Source organism: Rana temporaria, chromosome 3 (assembly GCF_905171775.1).
Source record: "Rana temporaria chromosome 3, aRanTem1.1, whole genome shotgun sequence".
Taxonomy (NCBI): Eukaryota; Metazoa; Chordata; class Amphibia; order Anura; family Ranidae; genus Rana; species Rana temporaria.
In genome coordinates this window covers 138,480,991-138,494,057 of record NC_053491.1, presented here as the reverse complement: position 1 = coordinate 138,494,057, position 13,067 = coordinate 138,480,991, and the positions used below count along the sequence as shown (strand labels likewise).

The 13,067-nt window shown below is 46.8% G+C and overlaps 1 protein-coding gene across 1 annotated transcript in view; it reads left to right on the top strand.

Annotated features, from left to right (window-relative positions):
* The window catches only part of DNAJC2 (DnaJ heat shock protein family (Hsp40) member C2), a 40,720-nt gene that overhangs the window by 17,317 nt on the left and 10,336 nt on the right, over positions 1 to 13,067 (top strand). Inside the window, exons 10-13 of the mRNA XM_040343486.1 lie at positions 10,295 to 10,444; positions 11,304 to 11,392; positions 11,632 to 11,701; positions 12,567 to 12,751. Coding sequence (XP_040199420.1) covers positions 10,295 to 10,444; positions 11,304 to 11,392; positions 11,632 to 11,701; positions 12,567 to 12,751 — 494 coding nt within the window. The remainder of the gene's footprint in view (positions 1 to 10,294; positions 10,445 to 11,303; positions 11,393 to 11,631; positions 11,702 to 12,566; positions 12,752 to 13,067) is intronic.

Genomic DNA, 13,067 nt, shown 5'->3' with positions numbered 1-13,067 from the left:
GGAGGTTTCCTCTTTGGGATCCTTAAAAGCGCCCTTGAGCAATGCAGTTTTTCCGGTCCATCCTCTGTTAGAGGGGTTAATCTTCCAGGATTGGGTACGGCCGGACAGAGTTTTTCTGCCGCCTAAAAGATTTTCTATTATCTACCCTATGGAAGAGAAATTTGCCAAAAAATGGGCGCTCCCAGCTGTGGACGCAGCCATCTCCTGTGTGAATAAATCATTAACTTGCCCGGTGGAAAACATACAAATGTTTAAAGACCCGGTGGATAAACGTTTAGAATCACTTTTGAAAGCCTCCTTTGCTACGGCAGGAGCAGTGGTACAGCCAGCGGTGGCTGCTATCGGGGTCTGTCAGGCTTTAAAGGACCAGACAAAGCAGATGCTTAAGGACATTCCTGCCCAACAGGCAGAGGAGTTATCCGATATTCCCAGAGCTTTGTGCTTTGCGGTAGATGCTATAAAAGACTCCATCCAACAGGCGTCTATCTCTATGTTTGGTGCATATGAGGAGGCTCTTATGGTTAAAGAACTGGGCGGCCGAGCCACCATGCAAGAAACTGCTGGCGGGGTTCCCCTTCCATGGAGGGCGACTCTTCGGAGAAGATCTGGATAAATACATGCAGACTATTTCAAGTGGCAAAAGTACCCTTCTACCAGTAAAAAAAAAAAAAAAAAAGAGGTTCCGGGGGCCAGCCTTTAAAAAACAGCTTTCCCCTATGCCGAGTACCTCAAATTCCAGGCAGTATCGACGGCCTCCTGCGCGATCCAACTTTAACAATAAATCGCAGGGACAGGCCCCTGGGGGCAAGAAGCCATGGTTTCGCAAACCAACAAAGCCAGCCCCTAAGTCTGCTTTATGAAGGGGCGCCCCCACTCACTCGAGTGGGGGGAAGGCTTCGTCTCTTCGCAGAGGTTTGGGGAAGCCAACATCCCCGACAAATGGGTCCAGTCATCTGTGGCCACAGGCTACAGATTAGAGTTTTTAAGGTTTCCTCCGCCTCATTTCCAGGAATCAAGGGTTCCGAACGATCCAGCAAAAAAGGCCTTGCTGCTAGCGGCATTGGATCGTCTGCTTCGCCAGGGCGTGATAGTAGAGGTACCAGCCCAAGAGAAGGGGCTAGGTTTCTACTCCAATCTGTTTGTCATACCAAAACCCAACGGCGATGTCAGACCCATTTTGGACCTAAAGAGTGTAAATGTTTACCTAAAGGTCCAGTCATTTCGGATGGAATCCGTTCGGTCAACAGCCGCCGCGCTCCAGAAGGACGACTTTCTGGCGTCTATAGACATAAAAGACGCTTACCTTCATATACCGATCTTTCAGCCACATCAAAGATTTTTACGCTTCACAGTGGCCCAGCGTCACTTCCAATTTGTGGCGCTCCCTTTCGGGCTGGCTACGGCCCCCCGGGTATTCACGAAGGTCCTGGCTCCAATTCTAGCCAATCTAAGAATCCAAGGGGTCACGGTCCTAGCATACTTGGACGACCTCTTAATCATAGATCACTCGGCTCCTTGCTTGGAGCGAGCAGTAGCCCTCACGGTTCAGTACCTGGAGAGGTTCGGTTGGATCCTAAACCGAGAAAAATCAGCATTTCAACCCTCAAAACAGTTGGAATATCTCGGCATGAGGTTAGACACGGCTCAGCAGAAGGTATTTTTGCCCCTGGTAAAGGTCAAAGCTATCAAAGAATTGATTCGGTTGGTTCTAAGCAAAAGAGAGCCAACCGTTCGCCTATGTATGCGTTTACTAGGCAAGCTAGTGGCCACGTTCGAGGCGGTACCTTACGCACAGAGCCATACTCGCGTCCTACAGGCAGCTATTCTAACAGCTTGGAACAAGAAGGCCCAGGCCTTGGAGTTTCCTTTGACTCTATCATCAAGAGTCCGGCAAAGTCTGGGCTGGTGGTTAAACCCTCAGAATCTGCTAAAGGGAAAATCTTTCTCCCCCATAGCCTGGAAGATAGTGACCACAGATGCCAGCCTGAAAGGCTGGGGAGCGGTCTTGGATGGTAGCACTCGCCAAGGTACTTGGGCAGAGGCGGACAAGCAGCTGCCCATCAATATCCTGGAGCTCAGAGCAGCGTGGCTAGCCCTCGAGGCTTGGACATCCAAATTACAGGGGTCCCCGGTGAGAATACAATCAGACCATGCCACAGCTGTGGCATATATAAACCACCAAGGGGGAACCAGGAGTCGCGCCGCTCAAAGAGAAGTGAGCTTAATATTTTTATGGGCAGAAGCTTATGTTCCCTGCATATCGGCAATATTCATTCCCGGAGTGGACAACCTGCAGGCGGACTTCCTAAGTCGCCAAACTCTGTCGCCAGGGGAATGGTCTCTACATTCCCAGGTCTTCCGGACAATCTGTCAGAAGTGGGGTGTGCCAGACAAGGATATCATGGCATCAAGGTTCAATAAGAAACTAGACGGGTTCATATCCCGGATAAGGGATCCGATGGCCTGCGGAACCGATGCGTTGGTGTGCCCTTGGCATCAGTTCAAACTTCTGTATGCCTTTGCCCCGCTACAGTTACTACCCCGCCTGTTGCGCAGGATCAGGGTGGAGCACAAACCAGTCATCCTGGTAGCTCCAGCATGGCCCAGGAGGGCATGGTACTCACTAATCCTAAAGATGGCAGTGGGAGACCCTTGGACGCTTCCTCTACGGCCAGACCTACTCTCACAAGGACCGATCCTCCACCCTGCATTACGGCGTCTAAATTTGACGGCCTGGCGGCTGAATCCCTGAGTCTCAGGGGTAGAGGGCTGTCTAGGCAGGTAACCTCTACCCTGATCAGGGCTAGAAAGCCGGTCACCAGGGTGATTTATTACAGGATCTGGAAGACCTACGTAGGCTGGTGTGAGTCCAAGAAATGGCTTTCCCGCAAGCATACCATTGATCGAGTGGTTAAGTTTTTTTTCTCCAGCTAGGAGTGGATAAAGGTCTGGCATTAAACACAATCAAAGGACAGAGGTCAGCTTTGTCAGTGTGGTTTCAGCGGCCGCTGGTCACCCACTCGCTGGTTAAGACCTTCATACAGGGGGTCTTGTGTATTAATCCTCCAGTTAAATCCCCGCTTGGTCCGTGGGATTTAAATCAGGTTCTGTCAAGTTTACAGAAACAACCTGTTGAGCCACTCACTCGCTGGTTAAGACCTTCATACAGGAGGTCTTGTGTATTAATCCTCCAGTTAAATCCCCGCTTTGTCCGTGGGATTTAAATCGTGTTCTGTCAAGTGTACAGAAACAACATTTTGAGCGGTTGGCTTAAATTCTTTTTGTTTCACTGACAAGGAAGTCAGTAATTTTGGTCGCCATAGTTTCCGCCAGAAGAGTAGCGGAGCTGGCAGCCTTATCCTGTAAGGAACCATATCTTATTTTGCATAAGGTCAGGGTCGGTTTTCCGCCCTCATCCTTCCTTCCTACCGAAGGTTATATCCAGTTTTCATCTAAACCAGGATTTGGTATTACCATCCTTCTTTCCTAAACCTACTTCCAGAAAGGAAGGGTTGCTGCATACCTTGGATATTGTCAGGGCCATGAAGGCCTATCTTAAAGCTACAGAGAAGATTTGAAAAACAAGAGGTGTTGTTCAATTTGCCAGATGGGCCCAAGAGAGGGCAGGCAGCTGCAAGATCCACCATCTCGAGGTGGATTAAACAGTTAAACACTCAGGCCTGCGGCTTGAAAGGTTGCCTCCTCCTTTGTCATGGGCGCCTCCTGGGCAGCACACCATCAGATCTCTATGGCTCAAGTTTGCAAGGCAGCAACCTGGTCTTCAATCCACACGTTTAAAAAATTTACCAGGTGGATGTTAGAAGGAATGCTGATACAGCCTTTGAGCAGGCAGTGCTGCAGGCTGTGATTTAAGACCCTCAGAATCGGGGGCACCCTTGAGTTAAAATTTAAATTTAAATTTATTTTTTCTCGACTAAATGGGATTTATTATTATTTGAGTATATCTCTAAATTAAATCCTGTTGTCTTGGGAAGATGTCTCCCTCCCCTCATTAAAGCATTGCTTTGGGACATCCCACATAGTAATGAATATGCTGCTCTGTGTCCCGTGATGTACGATAAGAAAAAGGGATTTTTAAATACAGCTTACCTGTAAAATCCTTTTCTTGGAGTACATCACGGGACACAGAGCTCCCACCCCTCTTATGGGGACCATTTTGGGAGGCATACTGCTTGCTACAAAACTGAGGTACTCCTCCTATGGGAGGGGGTTATATAGGGAGGGGCATTTCCTGTTTGAGATTGCCAGTGTCCATCACCTGAAGGTACTCCATATAACCCACATAGTAATGAATATGCTGCTCTGTGTCCCGTGATGTACTCCAAGAAAAGGATTTTACAGGTAAGCTGTATTTAAAAATCCCTTTTTTCAGGACTGGGCTAAGCCGGACAGAATTTTTCTGCCTCCCAAAAGGTTCGCAGTCATGTACCCCTTAGAGGAAGAGTTTTCAAAGAAATGGGCTGTCCCTACTGTGGACGCAGCCATCTCATGTGTCAATAAGTCTTTAACGTGTCCAGTAGACAATATCCACATGTTTAAAGACCCTGTGGATAAAAGGCTTGAGACCTTATTGAAAGCATCCTTTGCCACAGCGGGGGCAGTGGTCCAGCCGGCTGTAGCCGCCATTGGCGTCTGCCAGGCTTTAAAGGACCAAGCAAAGCAGGCCCTAAAGGACCTCCCAGCCCAACAAGCTCAGGAGCTGGCTGACCTACCTAGGGCCTTATGTTTCGCGGTAGACGCAATCAAGGATTCGATCCAACAAGCTTCTCGCTTATCCCTATTTTTGGTTCATATCCCTATTGCTTTGGTTGAAAAACTGGTCTGCAGAAACCCCCTGCAAGAAACTCCTTACTGGATTCTCCTTTCAGGGAGAAAGATTGTTTGGAGAAGATCTTGACAAATATATACAAAAGATCTCTAGTGGTAAGAGCACCCTTTTGCCGGTTAAGAAAAGGTTCCGGGGTCCCTCTTTTAAGCGTCCAACCTCTCCAGTCCCAGGGCCCTCATTCTCTAGGCAGTATCGACGGCCTCCTGGACGCGCAGCTGCAAACAGGCCACAGGGGCAAGCTGCAGGGAACAAGAGACCATGGAACCGTAAGCCGGTTAAGGCTGCCCCTAAGGCAGCCTTGTGAAGGGGCGTCCCCACTCTCTCGGGTGGGGGGAAGACTCCGGTTCTTCTCGGAGTTGTGGGGGGCCAAAGTTACCGACCAATGGGTTCTGTCCTCAGTGACTCAGGGGTACAAGCTGGAGTTTCGGGAGTTCCCCCCTCCTCACTTTCAAGCGTCAAGACTTCCAGGCGACCCTCAAAAGCAGGCATCACTTCTGTCCGCCCTAGAGCGACTCCTATCTCAAGGAGTGATTATGGAAGTACCAGCAGGGGAGCAAGGACAAGGGTTTTACTCAAACCTCTTCATTGTCCCAAAGCCAAACGGCGACGTCAGGCCTATACTGGACCTAAAGTCATTAAACCGCTTTTTAAAAGTCCGGTCCTTTCGAATGGAGTCCATTCGCTCGGTGGTGGCCGCCCTTCAAGGAAGGGAGTTCTTGGCCTCCATCGATATAAAGGACGCGTACCTGCACGTTCCGATTTTCCCAGGCCATTACAGGTTTCTGTGTTTTGCCCTAAACTATCGGCATTATCAGTTCGTGGCCCTTCCGTTCGGACTAGCCACGGCCCATCAGGTTTTTACGAAAATCCTGGCCCCTGTGTTGGCCATCCTAAGGGAACAGGGCATTCTGGTCATGGCCTACTTAGACGATCTTCTGGTAGTCGACCACTCAGCGGCCGGCTTAAATCAGGCAGTGTTGCTAGTAGTAAACTGCCTAGAGTCCCTGGGTTGGGTTCTAAACCGGGACAAATCGGCCTTACAGCCCACAAGAAGGTTGGAGTATCTAGGTCTAATTTTAGATACAAGACGACAACGGATCTTCCTGCCCCAGTCCAAAGTAGACTCGATAAGGGAATTAATCCAGATAGTCTTAAGCAGCACAAGGCCATCTATACGCCTCTGCATGCGCCTGTTGGGAAAGCTAGTGGCCACCTTCGAGGCAGTGCCCTATGCCCAGATCCATTCTCGAAGGCTACAGAGAGCAATTCTCACGGCCTGGGACAAAAGACTCCAGGCCTTGGATCTTCCCATTTCTCTTCCCTATGCGGTAAGGCAGAGTCTGTGTTGGTGGCTAGTCACAAAAAATCTTCTGAAAGGAAGATCGTTCAGTCCCCCCCTCATGGAGGATAGTAACCACGGATGCCAGCCTATCGGGCTGGGGTGCAGTCCTAGACGATTTAACCCTACAGGGGAAATGGTCAAGGGCAGAATCAGCCCTACCCATAAATGTCTTAGAGATCTGAGCAGCTCGGTTGGCTCTTTTGGGCTGGACGGAGATTCTGCAGGGCTCCCCAGTAAGGGTACAATCCGACAATGCCACTGCCGTGGCTTATATAAACCACCAGGGCGGCACCAGGAGTCAGGCAGCCCAGAGGGAGGTAGATCGGATCTTTTCATGGGCAGAAGCCCATGTCCCCTGCATCTCAGCTATCTTTTTCCCCGGGGTGGACAATTGGCAGGCGGACTTCCTCAGCCGCCAACAGATGTCCCCAGGGGAGTGGTCCCTCCACCCCGAAGTGTTCCAGGACATCTGCCGGAAGTGGGGTACTCCGGAGGTGGACGTTATGGCGTCCAGATTCAATGCCAAAGTAGCAAAGTTTGTCTCTCGAACGAGGGATCCATTGGCCTGCGGGACGGATGCCTTGGTGTGCCCTTGGCATCAGTTTGCGCTAATCTATGCCTTCCCTCCAATACGGATGCTACCCCGTCTTCTTCACAGAATTCAAAGGGAACGCAAGCCAGCGATTCTAGTGGCCCCAGCGTGGCCCCGAAGACCTTGGTACTCCTTGATAAAAAGGATGACGGTAGAGGAGCCTTGGGTCCTCCCTCTACGTCCGGACCTCCTCTCACAAGGGCCATTCTACCATCCTGCCTTACAGGCCCTAAATTTAACGGCCTGGCGGCTGAGTCCCTGATTCTCAGAAACAGAGGCCTTTCAGGGCAGGTCATTTCCACCCTTAAAAAGGAAAGAAAACCAGTTTCCAGGTTAATATACTATAGGGTGTGGAAGGCCTATATTACCTGGTGTGAGACCAGGAAATGGGATCCCCGCAAATATACCATTGGGAGAATCCTGGAGTTTTTACAATTGGGAGTGGAAAAAAGTTTTGGCGGTCAGCACAATCAAGGGGCAGGTGTCTGCCTTGTCGGTCTTCTTCCAGAGACCTTTGGCTGCCCATTCTTTAATGAAATCCTTTTTACAAGGTGTCATTCGGGTGAATCCCCCGATTAAAGCTCCCCTGTATCCTTGGGATCTAAATTTGGTTCTATCGGCCTTGCAAAGGCAGCCCTTTGAGCCCTTGTCCGCGATCCCTTTGGTCCTTTTGACTAGGAAACTAGTGTTTCTGGTGGCCATGGCATCCGCCAGAAGAGTGTCGGAGTTGGCAGCCTTGTCATGTAAGGCACCTTATTTATTACTGCATAAGGACAGGGTCGTTTTGCGGCCGCTTCCGTCCTTCCTGCCTAAGGTGGTGTCTAATTTTCACCTTAATCAAGATGTGATTCTTCCATCATTTTTTCCAAAGCCTTCTTCTAAGGAAGAGAGGTTACTACATTCCTTGGATGTAGTTAGAGCTGTAAAGATTTACTTGGAAGCTACAGCCCAGATTCGTAAGACTGATGTCTTATTCATTCTGCCAGAAGGGCCCAAGAAGGGCCAGGCAGCGTCTAAGGCCACTATTTCTAAGTGGATTAGGCAGACAATTATACAGGCCTATGGCCTGAAGGGGAAGAGTCCACCCTTATCGGTTAAGGCTCATTTCACTAGAGCTGTGAGTGCCTCTTGGGCAGCGTATCACCAGATCCCTATGGCTCAGGTCTGCAGGGCAGCGACCTGGTCGTCTGTCCACACATTTGCAAAGTTTTATCAAATGGACGTTAGGAGGAACGCTGATTCAGCTTTTGGGCAGGCGGTCCTCCAGGCCGCAATTTAACCTCCTCTTGTCCGGTGGCACCTCCTGTTTGGTTTTTTCTGGTTGTCTCCCTCCCCTCATGGAGCATTGCTTGGGGACATCCCATATGTAATGGCTATGCTGCTCTGTGTCCCGTGATGTACGATAAAGAAAAAGGGATTTTTAATAACGGCTTACCTGAAAAATCCTTTTCTTGTAGTACATCACGGGACACAGAGCTCCCACCCCTCTTATGGGGAATTTTGGGATGCATATTGCTTGCTACAAAACTGAGGTACTCCCACTATGGGTGGGGGTTATATAGGGAGGGAACTTCCTGTCGGAGAGTGCCAGTGTCCATCACCTGAAGGTACACTATATAACCCATATGTAATGGCTATGCTGCTCTGTGTCCCGTGATGTACTCCAAGAAAAGGATTTTTCAGGTAAGCTGTTATTAAAAATCCCTTTTTTTACTTATTAAGGGACTTTATAAATGTATATCCAAGCACTGAAAATCTTGAATCATAACTAAAGGTATCAATGCTCACCCTTCCGGCAGTCCTGTGCGCAGGAGCTAGTCATTCTGCTGCACAAGGGTTGGGCTGAGCTGTGCATGGGAACCAGTTCACAAAAATAATATTGCGGAAACGGAGAAAAGCCAGAGAAGGGCAACCAAACTGATAAGAGGCATGGAGGAGCTCAGCTATGAACTGGAGAAACTGAATTTATTCTCGCTTGCAAAGAGGAGATTAAGGGGGGCATATGATCAACATGTATAAAAACATAAATGGTCCATATAGTAAACTTGATGTAGAGTAGTGTTATTCACTTTAACCACTAGCTGACGGCCGTACGACTTTGTACGGCCTCAGCGAGGCTCCCAAACTCTAACAGGCCGTCTTTTTACGGCCTCCCCTTTGCACGTTCCCCGCGAGCGCTCCCGAGCGCGCAGCGGGGAACTGCTGTGCTGGCCGTGTCCCTTGGACACAGCCAGTCACAGATCGCCGTGAACGGCCAATCGGAGCGGCCGTTTCCTAGGCGATCTGTGCGGCCAATGAGAGATGATCTCATATGTTTACATTTGAGATCATCTCTCATTCCCGGCTCTCGCAGACAGCGGTGCTGTCAGGGGAGAGAGGAGACGGATCTGTGTCTCTTGTACATAGACACAGATCGGTCACCCCCCCAGTCACCCCCCTTCCCCCACAGTTAGAACACTAATTAGGGTACACATTTAACCCCTTCCTCACCCCCTAGTGTTAACCCCTTCCCTGCCAGTCACATTTATACAGTAATTAGTGCATATTTATAGCACTGATTGCAGTATAAATGTGAATGGCGCCAAAAATGTGTCAAAAGTGTCCGCCATAACGTCGCAGTCCCAATAAAAATCGCAGATCGCCGCCATTACTAGTAAAAAAAAAAAAAAAATAATAATAATTCTGTCCCTTATTTTGTAGGCGCTATAACTTTTGCGCAAACCAGTCGCTTATTGCGATTTTTTTTTTTTTTTTTTATTTTTTTTTACTAAAAATATGTAGAATACGTATCGGCCTAGACTGAGGATAAAAAAAAAACGTAAAAAAAAATTGAGCTATTTATTATAGCAACAAGTAAACAAATGTTTTTTTTTTTTTCAAAATTGTCGCTCTATTTTTGTTTATAGCGCAAAAAATAAAAACCGCAGAGGTGATCAAATACCACCAAAAGAAAGCTCTATTTGTGGGGAAAAAAGGACGTTAATTTTGTTTGGGAGCCACGTCGCACGACCGCGCAATTGTCAGTTAAAGCGACAGTGCCGAATCGCAAAAAGTCCTCTGGTCAGGAAGGGGTTTAAGTGCCCAGTAAGGAAGTGGTTAAGATCATCACATAGGACAAGGGGACAGTCCTTACATCTGGAGGAAAAAAAATATTTACCCTTCAAATACAGTAAGGCTTCTTCACAGTAAGAGTTGTAAAAATGCAGAGTAGATTCCTCCAAGAACTGGTTCTGGCCAGCTCAGTAGATTGTTTTAAAAGAGGCCTGGATTATTTTCTAAATTCACAAAATATAACTGGATACTAATATTTTATTTATAGGTAAGGTTGATCCAAGGAATATCCAATAGCCTCTTGGGGGTGGTGTGTCATGAAAGAATCTTTTCTCCATTGGAGCACATTGGATCATGCTATGTAACATTTCTACAGTAAAAAGCCTGCCTGCTCACAGTATGTAACAATTGAACTTTAGTTCCACTTTAACTAACAAAAGCCATGTATCTCTTTTTTCAGGTAAGACAAGCTGAGCTGGAAGTTGTTCGATTAGCAAAAGAGAAGGAAGACGAGGAAGCTCGTCAGCAGGCTCTTGTAGCCAAAAAGGAAAAGGAAATACAGAAAAAAGCCGTTAAAAAGGAACGTCAAAGACTGCGCACATCATGCAAGGTTGGTTTATTTATTAAAGCAGATTTCATGGGGAAGAATTTGTAGTGAAAAGGGCAGTAAGTTAAAGTGATAATAAACCCTTATAAAAGGCCATTGAAGTGACTAGCCTCAGGTGATGGACTTGGATGAATTAAAATGAAATCCTCCTACATAAGTCACATTCGTATATCTGCAGCATCCCCCCCCCCCCTCACAGCTGTCTAAAGTACAGAGTTTATATGGTATTTCTCAGGTCGCGGGGGATAGGGGTCTGATGTCACACACTGCACAGAGCTGAGTGTAATCTGAGACCTGAGTGTGGGAGTGGGAATGGATGCACTTTCCCATTTACACAGTCTCACTGGTGAGACTATCGGTCAGCTACTGTGTGCTAGATTAACTAGAAGATAATGGGAGGGGCGGGTGGATTGGGGGGTGGTTAGTTGTCTCCAAGGATTTCCTGATGTCTGCAGAAATTGTCAAACGTTTCATGCACATAGGATCCTCACTAAGTGGTATAAGGAAATGCTTTTTTAATTTTAGATGTTTACAAGCATTTTAGCTAAGATCATATATTTCAGCATGCTGCAGAATTTCTTTGGGCTCGGGTTAGGTCAAGTAACGCACTTTATAACATGTACTTGAATTTTCTGTATTCCCTCAAAATATCACACAATGAATGAGCAAGTATAAACATCCAGAATCTCACTCTTGGCTGCTTCACATAAATAACATGGCTGAGTTTAGATAGAGCTCTGCTTTTACTGTAATGTGTAGAAAGGCTCCTGGAGAACATTAACCTGCCAGGGTAATAAACTGATTTAATGCGACTTTTCTCCAGCTCTCCAAGTTGTAAATGTCTTTCACTTTTACCCCTCAGAATTGGAATTATTTTTCTGATCATGAATCAGAAAGTGTGAAAATGATGGAAGAAATAGAAAAACTGTGCGATCGTCTGGAGCTAGCAAGGTAATTAATTTCATCTAGTTCTGCTCGGAAAATGGTTTTCTCTTTATACGACGACCACCTTCTAAAATATGAATAAAATAAATGACAGATGGCAGCACTCACTGTTGGTTATTATTGTGAAAAAAAATTTCTATGTGAAAAAGGGGAAATTATATTGATTATATATATTAGGAAAGAGTTTTATGTCTTAGTCAATTTCAGTCCAATGTTCCTAATTCTTGGTCTTGCTATGCTTTCAGTTTACAGTCTCTAAATGAATCCCTTTCAGGGAGTTCTAAAGAAGATGGGAAAACTTCTGTTGAGAAACATGTAAGTGAATAAGGAGACCTGTTATTAGAGTGTGTGTATAAGCCATTATACTGCTATTTGTATTTACTTACAAAAATATGGCAAGAAGCATGCATGTTCTCCCCTAATTCTTCCTTTGTCATTGTCAAAAAGAAATCTATAAGAGCATATAATAATCCTCATGAATGGATCTTTATCACAAGTGCCATTCTCAGTGGCGGCTGGTGCTCAAAATCTTTGGGGGGCGCAAACAAACGAAAAAAAACAAACATCAATTGCCGCCTCACTGTGCCCATCAATTGCTGCCTCACTGTGCCCATCAATTGCCGCCTCACTGCCATGCCATCCAACGCAGCCACTGTGCCATGCCATCCAACGCAGCCACTGTGCCCATCAATTGCCACCAGTTTGCCCCTAAAATGCCACCAGATTGCCCCCCCCTCGCCTGGCACTTGCCTCGTCAGGGGGCCGGCCATCTAAATAGTGGGCGGCAGCGGCGATGATACATTCATGGAATGCATGAATCTATGTATTGTTTTTCAGTGGCGGTGCAGGTGCGAGAGGACGCAGCGCTCCTGCACCCTCTATGGACGCACCCGCCACTGGTCATTCTTTTATGTTCTATCCAACAGCCATCTCCCAAACGCTCAGTTTTACTACAGCCACACTTCTAATTTTTATGTACTGGATACATTTTAGGGAAGGCAACCTTTGCTAGTTAAGGGTGTGCTTGCCCAGTGGTTTCTCTGATTGTGGGACATTAACACTTTCCATAACTGAGTAACGAAGGAAGCTGACTTTTGAATGACAACATTTAAAAACTATAGTCTGTATTTAATGATATATTTGAATGGATGAGTCCTGTGACCATGTATGTGCTTCTTAGATTGCAGAGGTTAATGCACAAATTAAAAGAGAAAAGGAGCAGGAGGAGGCTCGGATGAAGCAGTCCACAAAGAGTTCCGATCAGTCTGGTTCAGGAGGTGGGGGCAGCAGCAAGTCCTGGTCAGAGGATGACTTGCAGCTACTTATTAAAGCTGTGAACTTATTTCCTGCTGGAACAAATGCAAGGTGAGAACAATAAGTTCCTTCATAATTGTTTTGCACTGTATTTATCTAAAATCTGGATCTAGTTCAATGAATCTACAATTTCCTTACACACCAGGCTGTCATTAATGTTTGATTTGAAAAAATTATATTGCCACTCTTCCCACACATCTTGGTAATCTAATGCTGCTGCTTAGGGATGAGGAAGCATTGTTTCCAAGCGGGTACTTTTTTTTTTTTTTTTCCCAGTACCCTTTTTTACTTGGAAATAGTTGAAACATTAAAGTAGAAATCAATCTAAATCAGGGGTGGGCAATTATTTTTTCGATGGGGCCACATG